General features: G+C 43.1%; 1 protein-coding gene across 3 annotated transcripts in view; it reads right to left on the bottom strand.

Annotated features, from left to right (window-relative positions):
- LOC122555690 (PGAP2-interacting protein-like) overlaps nucleotides 1-20,800 on the bottom strand; it is a 166,171-nt gene that overhangs the window by 41,849 nt on the left and 103,522 nt on the right. For all 3 annotated transcript variants that reach the window (XM_087988008.1, XM_043701718.2, XM_087988013.1), the window contains 2 exons: nucleotides 14,278-14,394; nucleotides 1,818-1,897 (listed from right to left, as the gene is read on the bottom strand). In XM_087988008.1, coding sequence (XP_087844134.1) covers nucleotides 1,818-1,897; nucleotides 14,278-14,394 — 197 coding nt within the window. The remainder of the gene's footprint in view (nucleotides 1-1,817; nucleotides 1,898-14,277; nucleotides 14,395-20,800) is intronic.

Raw genomic sequence — 20,800 nt, 5'->3', positions numbered from 1 at the left:
TGAGCCTCGCCCCTCCAACCGCCACCAGGACAGAACCCCACTGGTCCTCACCTACCACCCCACCAATCTCCATGTACAGCGCATCATCCGCCGTCATTTCCGCCACCTCCAAATGGACCCCACCACCAAGGATATATTTCCCTCCCCTCCCCTATCAGCATTCCGTAAAGACCACTCCCTCCCTGACTCCCTCGTCAGATCCACACCCCCCACCAACCCAACCTCCACTCCCGGCACCTTCCCCTGCAACCGCAGGAGGTGCAAGACTTGCGCCCACACCTCCCCCCTCACCTTCCTCCAAGGCCCCAAAGGAAACTTCCATATCCGCCACAGATTCACCTGCACCTCCACACACATCATCTATTGCATCCTCTGCACCCGATGTGGCCTCCTCTATATTGGGGAGACAGGCCGGCTACTTGCGGAGCGTTTCAGAGAACACCTCTGGGACACCCGGACCAACCAACCCAACCACCCTGTGGCTCAACATTTCAACTCCCCCTCCCACTCCACCAAGGATATGCAGGTCTTTGGACTCCTCCATCGCCAGACCACAACAAAACGACGGTTGGAGGAAGAGCGCCTCATCTTCCGCCTAGGAACCCTCCAACCACAAGGGATGAACTCGGATTTCACCAGTTTCCTCATTTCCCCTCCCCCCACCTTGTCTCAGTCAAATCCATCGAATTCAGCACCGCCTTCCTAACCTGCAATCTTCTTCCTGACCTCTCCGCCCCCACCCCAGTCTGACCTATCACCCTCACCTTGACCTCTTTCCACCTATCACATTTCTGATGACCCTCCCCCAAGTCCCTCCTCCCTACCTTTTATCTTAGCCTGCTGGACAAACTTTCCTCATTCCTGAAGAAGGGCTTATGCCCGAAACGTCGATTCTCCTGTTCCTTGGATGCTGCCTGACCTGCTGCGCTTTTCCAGCAACACATTTTCAGCTTTGTGGACATGTTGCCAATCAAGTGGTTTTCTTTGCCCTAGATGGTATCAAGCTTCGAGTGTCGTCGGAACTACATTCGTCCAGACAAGTGGAGTATTCCCCCACATTCCTCATTTAGACCTTATTGATGGTAATCAGGCTTTGGGATCCAAAGATGAGTTACTTGTTGCAGGATTCCTAACTTCTGACCTGTTCTTGTAGCCACTGCATGTGTATGACTAGTTCAGTTCAATTTCCATTCAATGGTAACCCCCAAGATTTTGATGGTGGGGAAGTTCTGCAATAGTAATGCCAGTGAAGAACATAGACGCAAGGCAGTTGAGTTGGTGTCGAGCTCTCTTGTAAAGAGAAGGCTGAATGGTGATCTAATAGAAGCCTCTAAAATATGAAATGGTTTGCGAACATAATCACAGAATATTTCCACTAAGGTGAAACAATACATCATATACCAGATTCACCAAGAATTTATGCAGGCAATTCAAAATAAACATCTTTACCTAGGAACAGCACAGAATATGGAACTTGCTACTGCAGGGAATGGCTAAGACAAATAACTTTATCCTAAATACCAAAGTGTAATTATATAAGAAAAATGGGATTCCAGAGTTACACTGATAAAATTAGATGAGGAAGAAAGATAGGAGGCTTTCATGGTGCAAAAATATCAAAACTAATTGGATGGGCTGAAAGAGCTGATACTGCGCTGTACATTTTATGTAACTGTATTAAATTGGGGCAATGCCCATAAGTGGTTTTGATTTCTATTTCCAGATCAGTTGCATGTTCTTGTAAAACTTCTGATTAAAATAATATACATTCACAGACTTTGTAAAATGAAAGTAAGAATAAAGACTAGGATGCTCACCAGATTCTGTAATTTCTTCTGATACAACATGAATCGATGTCCTAATCCTAAAAGACCCAAACCGACAAATAGCCAAAGCACTAAGTAGGAACAATGCATAATTTGAAAGAAAAAATGTTTCAGATTAAAAATGAGTTTTCATTTGAGCAATTATGAACATCAAACAAAATACTATAAAAGGTACAGACACTTTGAAAGTGACATTAAGTATACAAGATTCAGACATTCAAATGGTCAGTACAGTACATAATTGTGAATTTTTACAATAAATTTTCTAACAAGATTTGTGGAAATGCAATCAGATCATATAATCTTATTATGCATTAATTTCCAACCTTATCCTTGGATAGTATGTGTTTATTCCAGTATGTTGGAAGAGATTTGTAAATCACTGACAATTATAATGAGAGAAACAAGAGTTCATTGTGAGGTAGGAGGTAGGAAGAGATCGAGAACAGGCCAATGTAATGAGCACATTCAAAAGAAGTGATAAAAAGACGGAAAACCTCTGACCTCTTATTATTACTTCAAACACATGGAACTAATTATCAGGGGTAAAATTATAATGATTTAATAATAGTCAAATGGAAAAAACACCCTGCCTCATGAATTTTCTTGATGCCACCCATGAATTCCCTGCTTTCTGTTAAATAATCATTAAACGAGATTGCAAGTAGTTTTCATTCATTTTGGCATTCTGTAATTCACAGTACACTACTAAGTGTTATCACTGGCACTGATGTGGACGACTTTTGAAGCAGAACAGAAGTAATAGAAAAGTGAATTGAAAAATGAGACAGCATGGTCAGAGAAGCCGCAGATACCGTCAGGTAGATGGGTTCACTCCAGGAAAGGTAGGAGGGATAGGCAGGTGGTGCAGGAGTCTTCCGTGGCTATCCCCATCTCAAACAAGTATGCTGTTTTGGAAAATGTAGAGGGTGATGGACCGTCAGGGAATGTAGCATGAACAGCCAAGGTTCTGGTATTGAATGTAATGAGGGGTACGTCGGGTTCCAAGCAATCAATTGTGACAGGGGACACTCTAGTCAGTGGCACAGACAGACGTTTCTGCGGCCAGCAGTGAAAAATCAGAATGGTGTGTTGCCTCCCTGGTGCCAGGATCAAGGTGTCTCAGAGAGGGTGCAGAATGTTCTCAAAGGGGAGAGGAACCAGCAGGAGGTCACTATATACATTGGAACTAATGACATAGGATAGAAAAGGATGAGATTCTAAAGGGAGAATGTAGAAAGTAAGGCAGGAATTTAAAAGGAGATCCTCAAGACTAGTAATATCTGGATTACGCTCGGCACTACGAGCTAGTAAGGGTAGGAACAGGAGATAGAACAGATTAAATGAATGTCTGGCTGAGGAGCTGGTGCAGAGGAGAAGGGTTCACATTTTTGGATCACTGGATTCACTTCTGGGTAGAAGTGACCTGAACAAAAAGAACAGATTGCACCGAAATTGGAAGGGGATGAATATACTGGCAGGGAGATTTGCTAGAGCTACTCAAGAGGATTTAAACTAATCGGGGGCGGGAGGGAACCCAAGGAAATAGTGAAGAAAGAGATCAATCTGAGACTGTACAGTTGGGAAAAGGAGCAAGTCAAACAGTCAGGGTAGGCAGGAACAAAGGAGAGAACACAGTAGGACTGATAAGTTAAACTGCATTTTCTTCAATGCAAGAGGCCTACCAGGGAAGGCAGATGAACTCAGGGCATGGTTAAGAACATGGGACTGGGATATCATAAATGGGGCTCAGGACTGGCAGCATAATGTTCCAGGATACAAATGCAACAGGAAGGATAGAAAGGGGGGCAAGAAAAGAGGGGTGTGTGGCATTTTTGATAAGGGATAGCATTACTGGTATACATAGGGAGGATATTCCTGGGAATACAGCCAGGGAAGTTATTTGGGTGGAACTGAGAAATACAAAAGGGACGATCACTTTAATGGGATTGTATTATAGATCCCCTAATAGTCAGCAGGAAATTGAGAAACAAATTTTTAAGATTTCAGTTAGTTGTAAGAATACCATATATACCAGTGTATAGGTTATCATAGAGTCATAGAGATGTACAGCATGGAAACAGACCCTTCGGTCCAACCCATCCATGCCGACCAGATATCCCAACCCAATTTAGTCCCACCTGCCAGCACCCGGCCCATATCCCTCCAAACCCTTCCTATTCATATACCCATCCAAATGCCTCTTAAATGTTGCAATTGTACCAGCCTCCACCACCTCCTCTGGCAGCTCATTCCATACATGTACCACCATCTGCGTGAAAAAGTTGCCCCTTAGGTCTCTTTTATATCTTTCCCTTCTCACCCTAAACCTGTGCCCTCAAGTTCTGGACTCCCCCACCCCAGGGAAAAGATTTTGTCTATTTATCCTATCCATGCCCCTCATAATATTGTAAACCTCTATATTGTAAACCTCAGCCTCCGACGCTCCAGGGAAAACAGCCCCAGTTTGTTCAGCCTCTCCCTGTAGCTCAGATCCTCCAACCCTGGCAACATCCTTGTAAATCTTTTCTGAACCCTTTCAAGTTTCACAACATCTTTCCGGTAGGAAGGAGACCAGAATTGCATGCAATATTCCAACAGTGGTCTAACCAATGTCCTGTACAGCCGCAACATGACCTCCCAACTCCTGTACTCAATACTCTGACCAATAAAGGAAAGATTACCAAACGCCACCTTCACTATCCTATCTACCTGCGACTCCACTTTCAAGGAGCTATGAACCTGCACTCCAAGGTCTCTTTGCTCAGCAACACTCCCTAGGACCTTACCATTAAGTGTATAAGTCCTGCTAAGATTTGCTTTCCCAAAATGCAGCACCTCGCATTTATCTAAATTAAATGCCCATTGGCCAATCTGGTCCAGATCCTGTTGTAATCTGAGGTAACCCTCTTCGCTGTCCACTACACCTCAAATTTTGGTGTCATCTGCAAACTTACTAACTGTACCTCTTATGCTCGCATCCAAATCATTTATGTAAATGACAAAAAGTAGAGGTCCCAGCACCGATCCTTTTGGCACTCCACTGGTCACAGACCTCCAGTCTGAAAAACAACCCTCCACCACCACCCTCAGTCTTCTACCTTTGAGCCAGTTCTGTATCCAAATGGCTAGTTCTCTCTGTATTCCATGAGATCTAACCTTGCTAGTCAGTCTCCCATGGGGAACCTTGTCAAACGCCTTACTGAAGTCCATATAGATCACATCTACTGCTCTGCCCTCATCAATCTTCTTTGTTACTTCTTCAAAAAACTCAATCAAGTTGGTGAGATATGATTTCCCAAACACAAAGCCATGCTGACTATCCCGAATCAGTCCTTGCCTTTCCAAGTACACATACATCCTGTCCCTCAGTCCCGAATGGGTGGCACTGTCGGTCAGTGCTGAGACAGCAGGGAATGTTGGAGGTCAGTGCTGAGGGAGTGTGCATTGACAGAGGGTCACTGCTGAGGGAGCGAATACTGTTGGAGGGTCAGTGCAAAGGGAGTGGGCACTATCGGAGGGTCAATGCTGATGGAGTGGGCACTGCCAGAGGATCAGTGCTGAGGGAGCAGGCAACGTCATCGGGTCAGTGTAAAGGAGCAGGCACTGTCAGAGGGTCAGTGCTGAGGGAGCAGGCACTGCCAGAGGATCAGTGCTGAGGGAGCAGGCAACGTCATCGGGTCAGTGTAAAGGAGCAGGCACTGTCAGAGGGTCAGTGCTGAGGGAGCAGGCACTGTCAGAGGGTCAGTGCTGAGGGAGTGCTGCACTGTTGGAGGGTCAGTGCGGAGGGCACAAACACTGTTGGAGGGTTAGTGCTGAGAAAGCGCTGCCCTGTGGGAGGGTCAGTGCTGAGGGAGCGGGCACTATTGGAGGTTCATTGCTGAGGGAGCGAGAGTTGTTAGAGGGTCAGTGCTGAGGGAGCGGGCAATGTCAGAGGGTCAGTGCTGAGGGAGTGGGCACTGTCGGAGGGTCAGTGCTGAGGGAGTGGGTACTGATGGAGGGTCAGTGCTGAGGGAGCAGGCACTGTCGGAGGGTCAGTGCTGAGGGAGTGGGCACTGTCGGAGTGTCAGTGCTGAGGGAGCAGGCAGTGTCTGAGGGTCAGTGCTGAGGGAGTGTGCATTGACAGAGGGTCACTGCTGAGGGAGCGAATACTGTTGGAGGGTCAGTGCAAAGGGAGTGGGCACTATCGGAGGGTCAATGCTGAAGGAGTGGGCACTGATGGAGGGTCAGTGCTGAGGGAGCAGGCACTGTCGGAGGGTCAGTGCTGAGGGAGTGGGCACTGTCGGAGGGTCAGTGCTGAGGGAGTGGGCACTTCGGAGGGTCAGTGTAAAATTGGTGGGCGGCACGGTGGCACAGTGGTTAGCACTGCTGCCTCACAGCGCCAGAGACCCGGGTTCAATTCCCGACTCAGGCGACTGACTGTGTGGAGTTTGCACGTTCTCCCCGTGTCTGCGTGGGTTTCCTCCGGGTGCTCCGGTTTCCTCCCACAGTCCAAAAATGTGCAGGTTAGGTGAGTTGGCCATGCTAAATTGCCCGTAGTGTCAGGTAAAAGGGGTAAACGTAGGAGTATGGGTGGGTTGCGCTTCGGCGGGTCGGTGTGGACTTGTTGGGCCGAAGGGCCTGTTTACACACTGTAAGTAATCTAATCTAATCTAATCTCAGGATTCCCTCCAACAACTTGCCCACCACCAAGGTCAGGCTCACCGGTCTATAGTTCCCTGGCTTGTCTTTACCGCCCTTCTTAAAAAGTGGCACCACGTTTGCCAACCTCCAGTCTTCCGGCACCTCACCTGTGACTATCGATGATACAAATATCTCAGCAAGAGGCCCAGCAATCTCTTCTCTAGCTTCCCACAGAGTTCTCGGATACACCTGATCAGGTCCTGGGGATTTATCCACCTTTAATCGTTACAAGCCATCCAGCACTTCCTCCTCTGTAATCTGGACTCTGGACTCAGGTTGATCTCATGTATAAGACGACACCTCATTTTGGGGCCAAAAATCTTGTATTTTCCATATATCTCGTGCATAAGCCAACTCAAGTTCTTCACGGTTACAAATCAACATTTAGGAGTCAGTGTGCCTGCCTGTTGCGCTCCATACCAGCTTTCCAGTCTGCTGACCGTACCGCTCTGTTCCAGGTCTTTCAGTCCAGCAGCCGCCATTCTTTGTTCCAGGTTTTCAGAATTATTGTAATGGCACAACTACATGAAGCGACTACCGTGACCATGGAGTCAGTTTCCACGGTTTCAGTTACCCACTGTTTACCTCGACTCAAACATATTACAGGGAATGTTCCAGAACCAGGCACCAGGGGGCTGCCAGGAAGGGAAATCTCCCATTTAAATGAATAGGTTTGTACCTATCCGCGGTTTCGGGCTTCCACGGTAGGTCTAGGAACGTATCCCCCCAGGTACGGCGGGGGGGGGGATGTACTGTACTATTCTACCATAGGACGCAGAATGGAGTAAGTTATTTTATAAATAAATATTCAATAGCGGCAATAATTCTTTTTTCCTTTTGTCGTTTATTATTTTAAATAGAGATCTGGCCCTTTTTTGTCCATTTTTTGACACATGCCAAGCATGAATTTCATCCCCTTGAAAACAATACATCGGTTATTACTTGACCTCCTAATTTCAGCTTTAAAAAAACTGTCTTTGGTAATAGGGAGGGGATTTTAACTTTCCAAACATAGAATGGGACTGCCATAGTGTTAAGGGTTTAGATGGAGAGGAATTTGTTAAGTGTGTACAAGAAAATTTTCTGATTCAACATACGGATGTTCCTACTCGAGAAGGTGCAAAACTTGACCTACTCTTGGGAAATAAGGCAGGGCAGGTGACTGAGGTGTCAGTGGGGGAGCACTGTGCGGCCAGTGACCATAATTCTATTAGATTTAAAATAGTGATGGAAAAGGATAGACCAGATCTAAAAGTTGAAATTCTAAATTGAAGGAAGACTAATTTTGACGGTATTAGGCAAGAACTTTCAAAAGCTGATTGGGGCAGATGTTCGCAGGTAAAGGAACAGCTGGAAAATGGGAAGCCTTCAGAAATGAGATAATGAGAATCCAGAGAAAGTATATTCCTGGTGAAATGGTGAAAGGAAAGGCTGGTAGGTGTAGGGAAAGCTGGATGACTAAAGAAATTGAGGATTTGGTTAAGAAAAAGAAGTAAGCATATGTCAGGTATAGACAGAAGAGATTGAATGAACCATTAGAAGAGTATAAAGGCAGTAGGAGTATACTTAAGAGGGAAGCCAGGAGGGCAAAAAGGGAACATGAGAAAGTTTTGGCAAATAAAGTTAAGGAGAATCCAAAGGGATTTTATAAATACATTCAGGACAAAAGAGTAACTAGGGAGAGAATAGGACCCCTCAAAGATCAGCAAGGCAGCCTTTGTGTGGCGCCACAGGACATGAGGGAGATACTATACAAGTACTTTGCATCAGTGGAAAAGGAAATGGAAGATATAGAATGTGGGGAAACAGATGGTGACATCTTGAAAAATGTCCATATTACAAAAGAGGAGGTGCTGGATGTCTTGAAACGCATAAAAGTGGATAAATCTCCAGGACCTGATCATGTGTACCCTAGAACTCTGTGGGACGCTAGTGAAGTGATTGCTGGACTTTGCTGAGATATTTGCATCATTGACAGTCACAGCCAGAAGACTGGAAGTTGGTTAATGTGGTGCCACTATTGAAGAAAGATGGTAAGGAAAAGCCAGGGAAGTATAGATCAATAAGCCTGACATCGGTGGTGGGAAAGTTGTTGGAGGGAATCCTGAGGGACAGGATTTACATGTACAGGGGAACCTCGATTATCCGAACGAGATGGGCGGGCACTATTTCATTCAGATAATCAATTATTCGGTTAATCAATTGAATGCCTTTCCACTGGGGCTCGGAGTTTTTAAAGTCTGCTCCCTGTTCAGGAGTTTGCAGCAGCACACAGCACGTGAGCCCCCAACCCCAACATCGCCCTCGCCCCCAACTCGGTCCAACATCGCCCCCGCCTACAAACCCTGTCCAACACCACCCACTGCTCACCCCTCCCCCCAACCCCCCCCAACACCGCCCACCGCGCCCCCAAACCGTCCAACTTCGCTCCCACCTCCCACACCTGTCCAACTCCACACCCCCACCCCCAACCCCATCCAACACTGTCCCCCGTGGGGAGGGGGTGGTTAGGGTACATCCCTCTGTAGAACTTTCTGTAGAAAGTGTGGGGGGGAAAGGGAGAAGGTAGGAGGTCAGTCATTTGGAGACAGTGCCTGTTTAGTCACTGTAAACAAAAGATGCGATCACTGTTGGAAACACGTCTTTGATTTAATGTTTTTATCGGGACTTCGAGATCTCCTTTGGGTAATCCGATTTTCAGATAATTGGTATTTGGATAATTGAGGTTCCCCTGTACTTGGAAAGGCAAGGACTGATTAGGGATAGTCAACATGGCATTATGCGTGTGAAATCATGTTTCACAAACTTGATTGAGTTTTTTGAAGAAGTAACAAAAAGGATTGATGGGGGCAGAGCAGTAGACATGATCTGTATGGACTTCAGTAAAGCATTCGACAAGGTTCCTCATGGGAGACTGATTAGCAAAATTAGATCTCATGGAATACAGAGAGAACTAGCCATGTGGATACAGAACGGGCTCAAACATAGAAGACAGAGGGTGGTGGTGGAGGGCTGTGTCAGACTGGTGGCTTGAGACCAGTGGAGTGCCAAAAGGATCGGTGCTAGGTCCTCTACTTTTTGTCATTTATATAAATGATTTGGATGCGCGCATAAGCGGTACAGTTAGTAAGTTTGCAGATGATACCACAATTGGAAGCGTAGTGGAAAGTGTAGAAGGTTACCTGAGGGTACAACGGGATCTTGATCAGATGGGCCAATGGGCTGAGGAGTGGCAGATGGAATTTAATTTAGATAAATGCAAGAGGGCATTTTAGAAAAGCAAATCAGAGCAGGACCTATACACTTAATGGTAAGGTCCTGGGGAGTTTTGCTGAACAAATGTGCAGGTTCATAGTTCCTTAAAAGTAGAGTCACAGGTAGATAGGATAATGAAGAAGGTGTTTGGTATGCTTTCCTTTATTGGTCAGAGTATTGAGTACAGGAGTTGGGAGGTCATGTTGTGGCTGTACAGGACACTGTTTAGGCCACTGTTGGAACATTACGTGCAATTCTGGTCTCCTTCCTATCGGAAGGCTGTTTTCCCTGGAGTGTCGGAGGCTGAAGGGTGACCTCATAGAGGTTTATAAAATCATGAGGGACATGGATAGGATAAATAGACAACGTCTTTTTCCTGGGGTTGGGGAGTTCAGAACTAGAGAGCACAGGTTTAGGGTGAGAGGGGAAAGATATAAAAGAGACCTAAGGGGCAACGTTTTCACAGAGAGGGTGGTACATGAATAGAATGAGCTGCCAGAGGAAGTGGTGGAGGCTGATACCACTACAGCATTTAAAAGACATCTGGATGGGTATATGAATAGCAAGGTTGGAGAGGGATATGGACCAAGTGCTGGCAAATGGGATTAGATTAGATTCGTGTATCTGGTCGGTATGGACAAGTTGGACCGAAAGGTCTGTTTCCGTGCTGTACATTTCTATGACAGCCAAGTGAAATGTAATGCAATTCTTTCTTCTATAACACAATTGCTCCGTTCCTGTGCAACCCCACGCTATGCAAAAATCATGTGATAAAAATAACACTTAAAATGTTGGCAATCTAATCACGTTATAGCCAATAAGCGTTTTACAAGTTTGCGTTTTAGAAACAGTACTCCAAATTCATCAATATGTTCCAGCCAATTTGCGTTAACAAAAGACGCATTATAATAGAACTGACTGTAAAAACTTCAACATGGTGTTGCTCAACTTTCACAGGCTTTTCAACTAAGTCAGAAGTTGTGAAGATTCAGAATGGATAAAAAGCTGACTGAAGGGTAGGAATCAATTAGTACATGTTAAAAGAGTTACATCAATGTGGAGAAAGCACTGAATGGCGTAACTAAATACTTCGTCTGAATTTGTATCTTCAGTCATTTTGGAGGTATCAGTTCTTTTTAAAAATTACATGTTGGAATTAGAGTTCAGTATGGGCATAGGTGGTCCAGAGTTATGACCTGTAGTCATGACTGTATGGACTTGTAGGCAGAACATTGAAAAGTCATACCAGAAACTGTTTCCATGCTGTACATCTCTATGACTCTATGACTCTAAATGCTGCTAGACCTGTTACGTTTTTCCATCATTCTGTGTTTGTTTCAGATTTCCAGCATCTGCAGCATTTTGCTCTTATTCCAGTTTCGAAAATCAGGAAAGGATTTTTTAAGCCCAAGGGAAACCCCCATAGTTTAGACAGAAAGTTTAGCTTTACTTTGATATTGAGTTCTATGAAGTCCCTCAATGAAGATGCTTGAATAGTGAAAAGTGATGCATATAATGAGACTAGATTAGCTTCAATAAAGAGCTAGTCTCAGACCTAAAGTGCTGAGATAAAAGCTGAAAAGGTTGTGTAGCTAAGTACATTTCAGCTTGTATGAATTAGTGCCGGAGTAGCTCCAGAAAGAAGCTATCTGCAGTTCAAATCTACAAGTTAAAGCCACAGTGACTTAATCTATCGAGGTGTTAGAGCTAGGGACACTGGGGTGTTTTTGGATGTTCCACAAGAAGTGTTTTAGGGTACAGTGCCAGATTTGTGCTTTGGATACTATACAAAAACTGTTCGTTTTTCTTTACAGCTTATAAAAAGGTGGCTTTGGTATTGAAGGGATTATACTTTTCCTCTGTATTCAAAACTCTTTGAATTTGTATCAAATGTGGACAGTTTGGTTTATTCTGTTTTATATTTTCTTTTGATAATAAATTTTGTTTTAATATTCTTAAAACATCAGCATTGCAGGCCTACATTGCAGCAGGAGATCATTTCATTAAAGTGGATAAAGAGTGGAGCTGGTCAAACAACATCAGAGGAGTAGAGAAATCGACATTTCAGGTTGGAACCTTTTATCAGGACCTGCCAGACATGTTGAGCTTTTCCAGCAACTTCCGTCTTTGTTTCAGATTGCAGACTGAAGTTTGGCTTGTCACATTTCGTTTTGGTTTGATTTAATGAAGTGGTCCTGAGCTGACTTCTGCAAAATTCATTGACATGTGAGCATAGTGTAATGAAGATACATCTTCAGTGACGGGGAGGTCTGGGGGGATAGTAAATATCCAGCAGGACTTGGGGCTGGAGCCGGGAGTGGTATGTGTATGGGAATGATCATGTGATCAGGTGATGTCAGCGGCCACATGATCGGCATCAGCAGAAGCAATGTTGTCAATGGCGGTTGCGGGAGCGGTGAAGTTGGCAGGGGTAGCAGTGGAGTGATGTGCTCGGTGATGGTCGAAGAAGCAACGTTAGCGACGGAAACAACGGAGTCAGTGGTGGTCATGGGGGCAGCGTGGTTGGCAGCGTCAGCAGAGGCAATGTGCTCGTTGACGGTCCTGGAGGCAGCAATATCAGCAGAAGCGGCGTGTTTGTCAGAGGAGGCTGCGGGAGCGGTGTGGTCGATGACATCAGCAGAAGTGGCGGCAGCCTCTGTAGAAGTGACATCATTGTTTTCGGCAGTGGATGCGGCTGGAGAATCCGCATGGTTAATGGCATCCGGTAGATCCAGGAAGAGTTTGGGGATAGAATCTGGGCTGGTCAAAGAGGTCTGGGTCTGGAGGTAAGTGTGAGAGAGTTTGGCATACTTATGCTCTTTGATATACGATAGGGTGGAGAAAAAGCATTGGTTGAGAGTGTGGATTATTCTGAGCATGAAAAACAGCAGAGGTCCTTTGAGAAAGTGAGAGCTGTCCTGATGGCAGAACTGAGAAAGGGTCACCAGACCTGAAATATTAACTCTGATTTCTCTGCGCACATGCTGCCAGACCTGCTGAGCTTTTCCACAACTGATGTTTTTGTTTCTGACTTACAGCATCTACAGTTCTTTCGGTTTTTAGTCAGTCTGCAACCTGACTTGTGCAGAAATAATATAAACTGAGATAACAATATCTAGCAATTCTCCGCATTTCCAGTAGATGTCAGTTTTGTATCTGTATTTTATCAGCTTTCCTGGTTGTAGCATAACCTATTGCTGGGATGTTATCAAGACTCAGAGCCTTTGCAGTATCCAATATCTTCAGCCATTTCTTGATATCATGTGAAATGAATTTAATTGGCTGAAAACAAGTGCCAATAATGCTATGAGACTCAGGACAGAGCCATGTTGTATCATCCACTCAGCCCATCTAGATGGAGATTTTTGCAGACACTTCAGTTTTGTCATTTACGCTGATCTGCTGAACACCCTCATCACTGGAGATGTGAATGTTTGTGGACCCTCCTCCTCCATGAGCTGTTTAGTTATCCTGCCTTTTCAACAATTCAGGACTGAGTCCCTGACTCAGTGGTAACGATAGATTGAGAGATATATCAAGTCATGAGGTCACAGAATATGGTCGTATACAATACTACTATTGATGTTGTGCCGCTGTGTCGCTTGGTTATCAATCTTGAATTTCTATATCTCTTCAAAGCTTCCCATTCAGCGCAGTGGTAGCACTAACATGTGAAGGTTGGACTTTGTCTTCACGATGATTGTGTGGTAGTCACTCCATTTACTACAGATATAATGAGATTGAGGATCAAGTATTTGTTGGTTTCTCACCACCTGAAGCAGATCAGGTATAGCAACTATGCCCTTTCTAACACTGCCAGCTCAACTGGTCGTGGTACTACCAACATTTCATGGTAATGAACATTGAAATCACCCACCCAGTGTACATTCCACGCACCCACCAGGTGGCATTTGAGATGGAGGAAAGTTGATCCAACAGCTGAGGGACGGCAGTTGCAATCAGCATTAGGCTTTCTTGCCCAGGTTTAAAGTGATGCCATGAGACTTCATCAGTTCCTGAAGCACACTCAATGTGAGGACTCCCACAGAACTCCCTCTCAACTGTATACACCACTGTGCCCCCACCTCTAGTAGTCTGTCCTTTTGGTGGGTTGGGAAAACCCAATGGACAGTGATGGGAGAGTGTGCGACACTGCTTGTAAGGTATGATTTTGCATTTAAAAAACAGTATTACACAATGTAATCCATATTTCAGTCATGCATTTTTAAAAGATTTACTGGAAATTATATTTGATAATTCTTTAAAAATTATGAACAGTTTAAGTCAGGTGTAACATCTCTCAGATTATTCAAAGAATATTAATTTTCATATTTCTCCAAGTTCTATTGTGCAGATCTTTTCAATTCAATTCGTCAAAAGTAGAATTTTAGGTCTCCCATTATATACATCTCCCATTGATATAGGTCATTAACAGAATCATTTACATACACAAATGTCAGTCAAGTGATAAGGCAATTATATTTCCACAATGTAACAACATTATTCTACTTACATAGTTTGACATACTTTGCCAAGACTTTGAAAAGAATGACATAAACAGTTTCTGTTGGGAAGCATTTGGACTGTTCGCCAAAGAATAATCCCAATCCAACCAAATGCATGAGCACACCTGGAAAGTAGAAATTGAGAACTTGATTCATAAACATTCTATCACTGTTAAAATGTAGTTTTTAAAACAAAAGAAAGCAGATAAATTACAGGAATTGTCATGTGACATTAATTAAACATTTCTGTACATTAGAGTAAAAATTAAATGGTCATCATGATTTGATTTACAACTTCTTCCTCAAGTATTTTCAAACATATAGTCAATCTCTTGAAATAAAAATTATAACAGAGCAAGACATTGATTAGTTGTAACAGTAAAGGAATAATCAAAATTCTTTGTAAGCTTTGTCAAACAATAACTAAGATCCAGAAGTATTTCTGACATTTGACAGGAGTAGGTGAAATTGAAAACAGAATAAATAAATAGATGGTCTTAAATTGAATTTGCATAAATGTACATCAACCTAACACTGCTGATGAAATAAAATTTGTTCCAATAAAATGTATCATAGATAAAGAATGTAGACAAATTTGAAAAGGGACCTTAGATATTTAGAGGCCTATATGCACAAAGACAGTAGCCTCGTTCATTGAATTATTGTCACACAACACCAGGTTATAGTCCAATAGGTTTATTCGAAATCACAATCTTTCAGAGCTTCACCTGACGAAGGAGCAGCGTGCTGAAAGCTTGTGATTTCAAATACACCTGTTGGATTATAACCTGGTATCGTATGACTTCTGACCTTATCCCCCTCAGTCCAACTCTGGCATCTCCACATCATTAAATAATCATTTATGGAGGCTGTAAAGCAATAATTTACATATAGATAATATTTATTTTTGACCTGCAATTTTATTTCCTTTTTCTGAAAACAATGCTCCGATCGTTTTTTTTGTACCAGAGTATATCAAGAATTCCAATATCTCGGTCAAGTGACTGACTATTCTGTACGTATGAGTCTTACCTCTATAAGCAGATGACCTGACCAAACCCAACTAACCCTGATCTATATATGGTACGGCCCGGCAGGAGTCACAGATATCAATAAAGAATGGGGACAGAAATAAATGTCACACATTCCTATCCCAAGCCTAAGTTAAGTGTAGTGTCCTACTTCTACCCAGCTGGTTAACTCAGCACAGACAGGAACCAAGTCTGCATTTTTCTACCTGTTGACTCAGATTGCAACAATGAGCCTTGACTCTCAACTGCATTAACCTAAACTGAAATTAACTGGCATGCTTAAAGTAAAGTCTGTCAATAGAGCAGACACAAATGCAACTTCCAAGTGCAAGCTACGTAAAACCTGCAGTATTTTTGGGCAGTCTTTAATGTAGCTGGAGAAAGAGAAATGCAGTGTCCATTTTAGGAGATGGAATACAGACCATGCAGAAATTAAAATGGAAAAGTTTATCTCAAAGGGCAACTTGACATCCCTCTGAAAAACATTCTAAAGAATCATGATTATACTCTGGGAAATTCAAATGTTGCATCCAGTTGATATCATTTACATTGTTCCTGCTTCCCACATAACAAGATAATATCTTCATGAAAAATCTATTTGACATTTTATTTTATTTGTGACAAGAGAAAATTATGAAGTCATGAGGCTGGATGCCATTTTTCTTTGGTAGAATATTATAATTCAAAGTTATAAGAAACAAACTGTGTGCACAAACAATAATAAATTGTCAACCATTTTCATGAAATGTTTCCCCTTGAATGAATGACAAACTAAACACAAAATTCTGTAACATTCTCATGCCTTTTCCATCTAGATATGACATAACATTCTCTAAGTGGTTAATGCTCACTTTTAGAAGCTGTCTTGAGTAGCTGCTTATGTGAATGTGAAGTTAAATTATGACATAATGAAATATCACAAATTATTTCAATAGGAATTAACATAAAAATATCCCTGTAATCAGACGACAAACTGTAAGTAACCACCATGAACACCCCCTCCCCCAGCTACCTTTCAAAGCATCAACAAATTTGGAGAAGTTGAGCTTGCAATCAAAATTTTCCAAAGTAAAGGTCATGCTCCCTGATGGAATGACCCCAAACAATTTAGACGGAATGTGGAATGTGTTCCACCCAAAAGAATGTCGCAATAGGTCAAGTGAAATTTTAAAGACTGAAAATGTTGTATTATTGGTTTCTACGGCTGGCTCCACTGCACAGTTGTTTTCTGTGCAACTTTCATGCAATCAGGGGCAGCTTCTGAAAGTCTCATGGTTCACAGTCCCTCGAATCATGAACTGCCTGGATGTAGCTTATATGTGTTGCGTGTGTCCGCTCTATTGACAGTGAGTTTGCATTAACCTTGCCAAATATTTCAGGTAATTCTGAAGGATAATTTCATAACTTGCATACTCCTATTACATCTCGTGTTCCTTATTCTCCCCCACTGGTTTTTAAACCCTCAATACCAACTCAAGGCAAATCCTTGACTATTCATCCAGTATACCCTTTGTAGAGGGCCAGTGGCATCTATAGAAATAATTCAAATGAAATGAAAGCCTGCAACGATACAATCTCTTTTCAGCAACCTATTTTGTCATTGGCTCAATCATTGTTTATGCACGATAAAGATTTGTCAAGTGTTAATAGTATTTGCAATTGATACTTTAAATGTCTGATTGACTGACACCCCAGAGAACCTAGATGGGGCTACTAAACAGACTGCCTCATGACTTGGTGGCTTCCATGGCCACCTCTGATTAGTATTTAGAGCAATGGGCCCAATTCGATCCCACACCCGCAACTCCTATCCCAGAGCAAAACTGCTATTCTCAAGGTGGCTGCGCAAGCCAGAAAATTTCCTAATTTGAAGTACCTGCCTCAAAACTCTGGTGCTCATACTCCAAAATCCCATAGATGTTTACCATACAGCCCAAACCAAAGTAATTATGACATACATTTCCTTTGAAATGCCAATATACTGATCATAGAACCTGTATCTCCACCCCAATCAATCTGAACTGTTCTGAGGATCATGGATTCAAATAATTCTCCAAAGCCTTAGGAACACAAAGCCATATCTGCTGTCTCAAAGAATGTAAAAGATCTGATGTCACTATTTGAAGAGAAGTTTCTTTGGCTAGAATTTCACCTTTGGCCAGGATTACTACTATACATTTTTTGGATATTTATCCCACTGCTGTTTGTGGACAAATTGGCTGCCTTATTTCTAGAATATTTATTTCCTTATTACCGCAAACTTGTCAACAAACTAGACATCAGGAAAATGCAACATGGAAACCATAGTTGGTACTTGGCACTTGGTTGAGATTGGGAGAATCGACGTTTCAGGCCAAAGCCCTTCATCAGCCTTCCTGATGAAGGGCTCTGGTCCAAAACATCAATTTTCCTGCTCCTCGGATGCTGCCTGACCTGCTGCGCTTTTCCAGCAACACAATCTCTACTCTGATCTCCAGCATCTGCACACCTCACTTTCTCCTACTTGGTTAAGATTGCCCCTTGCTCCAAATGACCTCATGTTGGATACTAAATAACAACATCTCAGGGCATGCTCCATGGGTACTGGCCACATACACCCCACATTCACAGATATTGACACCTGAAATGTTCCAGTCTCGAAGTACCCTCAGGACACATCTGATCAATTTACAGGATGCTTCTATACTTAAATGCTGCACCTCAGGTTGCACCTGAGGTTGCACTTTGTAATGCTGTTGCAAGGACACTGTGCTGAGGGAAGCACACAGTCATGCTGCATTTCCAGGTTCTTTGGTTCCTGTCATAGCACTCACTCATTCTGAGCCTACAACATCCCTGCCTTTTGATGCGTTGCCCTTTGGTGCTTTGTTGCCTCACTTAGATATACCAGCCTCAGTCTTGCTTTCATTTAGCTCAAATACAAACGCAGAATGCTTGTCAGGGTTGTCAAGGGTGGCACAGGGGCTCAGTGGTTAGCACTACTGCCTCGTAGTGCCAGGGACCCAGGTTCGATTCCAGCCTCAGGCGACTGTCTGCATGGAGTTTGCACGTTCTCCCCGTGTCTGCGTGGGTTTCCTCTGGGTGCGCCTGTGCAGGTCAGGTGAATTGGCCATGCTAAATTGCCCATAGTAATCGGTGCATTAGTTGGGAATGGGACTGGGTGGGTTACTCTTCGAAGGGTCGGTGTGGATTTGTTGGGCTGAAGGGCCTGTTTCCACACTGGAGGGAATCTAATCTAATCTAAAACAGGCCAAAGGGGAATCTCCTTCACTCAGGTGTCATGACACATTAAGTCAAAGCAGCTTCTGATGCCAGTCCAGGATCTGTTCAGGGCAGTCAAAGTTAGGATACTCTCCTCATAAAAGGGTGAGTAGCTGAACGACCTTCAGGACAACACCTGCCTTGACTCTTTCTGCCCTGAGGGCACTTTTCCTCATAGAATGAGGGAGAAGTGACAAAGGTGGGTGGCATAGATACAGTCCTTCTGCTATAATGCGATAGTTACAGTTACGTTCTTGTGCAACGTCATGCTTTAGAAAATAGCACAATACCGGTCATCCTGCAAAAATGCACATTTCATTAACGCAAATTTGCTATAACATGGTTGACAAATTGAGGATACTGTTTCTAAAGCACCAACCTTTAAAGCGTTTATGGGTTATAACATCATTCCAGCCCCATTAATTTAAATGGTGATGCTATTACACAATTTTCTTACATAAAGGGCTTGCCGAGAATAGAACTATCATGTTATAGCTGAACTGACTGTAAAAATAACAGGGCTTATGGAAAAAAATAGGGTTGGGGCAGACCACCAAAAATTTACTCAAAATTGAAATAAATATAGTAGTTAGCCTAACACAAAGGATAGCACAGTTTAAATAAATGTTAAATTCAAATCCAATAATGAAATAATACAGTAACATCTCGCTTCTCTTCAAGTGTTATGGCCCTTCTTTTATGTTCACAACCGGCAATTCTATCACCAGGATGCTTCTTATAAACATTCTCCTCCATAAATATTGTCCTCCAATATTTATAGGTAACACAGAAAATTTGCACAAAGAACCAAAATTACGGAGTATCTCTCAAAAAGCACTTCACAACAAAGAATGCCAGTCAACTGAACGTGTGACATCGACGCAGACACTCTGGCATAAACATTTTATTACTCTGCACGCTGCGACATTTAAAGTGTTAGGGACAGAATCGTGTAATAGCCAAAACACTTATTGAAAAGTTTGCACTTTGCAAACAACATTCACCTATTAATCAATCGTGTTTAGCCAATTCGCGTTGACAAAACACACACAATAGCAGAAAACACTGTATTAGTACAGGTGGGAAGGAGTGCTGAGTGAAGGAGTAGAAGGGTAGAGGGTAGGCAGGGTTAGTAGTGTCAGGGGTTAGAATGGACCACCTTGGCCAAGATGGCGGCGGCAGAGTAGGCAACCTATGGGCTCGTGTGCGCCAGGCTTGTCCTCTTCACTTGCATTTTTTTCTTCTTCTTTTTCCTTCTTATTTCTCAAACTTACCTGAGAGCTTACCAGAATGCTGGAGGCAGTCTCAATGGGCTCCAGAGTGTCACTACAGAGTTGGTCAGCCAGCCTGTGAAACCTGGAACGGGACACTTGCTTTGGCATGGAGTAGGTCCTGGCAGTGGCATGGCAGAAGCTGGTCTTATGGAAATATGGTCTCATGCTCTGCACTATGCCATCCAGCTTGAGCTCCAAGAACCTGCCTGCAAGGTTGACAGGCCATCCACCCTCTGACCAATCGCACTGTCTTTCCAAGTGTACAGTGGCCTTTTAAAAATGATGCCTGTTCGAGGGATATTGGTCAATTCCAAGCTATGCATTGAATGCCAAGTTGTTATTGGAGCGGTGCATGTTAAGTTAGGGCAGAAATAGGATGTGATACAGCAATTAATGTGATGGATTTGTTAAGATTTGGCAAGAAAATTTGCTCTGCCTCACAGGAAGTGTCCCTCCAACAAAGTCGATGCAACTTGCACTTAGCCAAAAAAAAATGCACATTTGAAGAATACTACTTTAGTTCAGTGAGGATTGCAAGTTTTTGCCAAATCACACAACTGACAAACTTCATAGATTCACCGGGGTTTTGTACCAAGACAATAGTGAAAACGGAAGTTTATTTACAACCAATATAAAATTAGCAGAGTGACACAGGTATATTGTACAGTGATGTCAAATGCTTGTGCCTAAACTTAGCTGCTAGTAAGGCATTTCTGATACTTGTGTACATTATGGCACAAGTCCTCAGAATATATCCAGCCACTAATTCAAAACTAAATTATCAATCTCATTTAATCAAAATATGGATTGATTAATTTGCACTAACACAGAAACGGTGATATTCTGAAATCTGCAAATTTTCACACAGATTGTTGTCACTTCAAACAGGAAAACAATATACTGTTAAATCCAACAAAAATCTTCATGATGATACACACCAAAAAAAAGGTATCGGTTTTAAATGT

The sequence above is a fragment of the Chiloscyllium plagiosum genome, unplaced genomic scaffold (genome assembly GCF_037043375.1).
Source record: "Chiloscyllium plagiosum isolate Xiang-an unplaced genomic scaffold, Cpla_swu_hap1 HiC_scaffold_1, whole genome shotgun sequence".
NCBI lineage: Eukaryota > Metazoa > Chordata > Chondrichthyes > Orectolobiformes > Hemiscylliidae > Chiloscyllium > Chiloscyllium plagiosum.
Note: the sequence above shows the minus strand (reverse complement) of the source record. Positions and strands in the feature narration are given on the sequence as shown.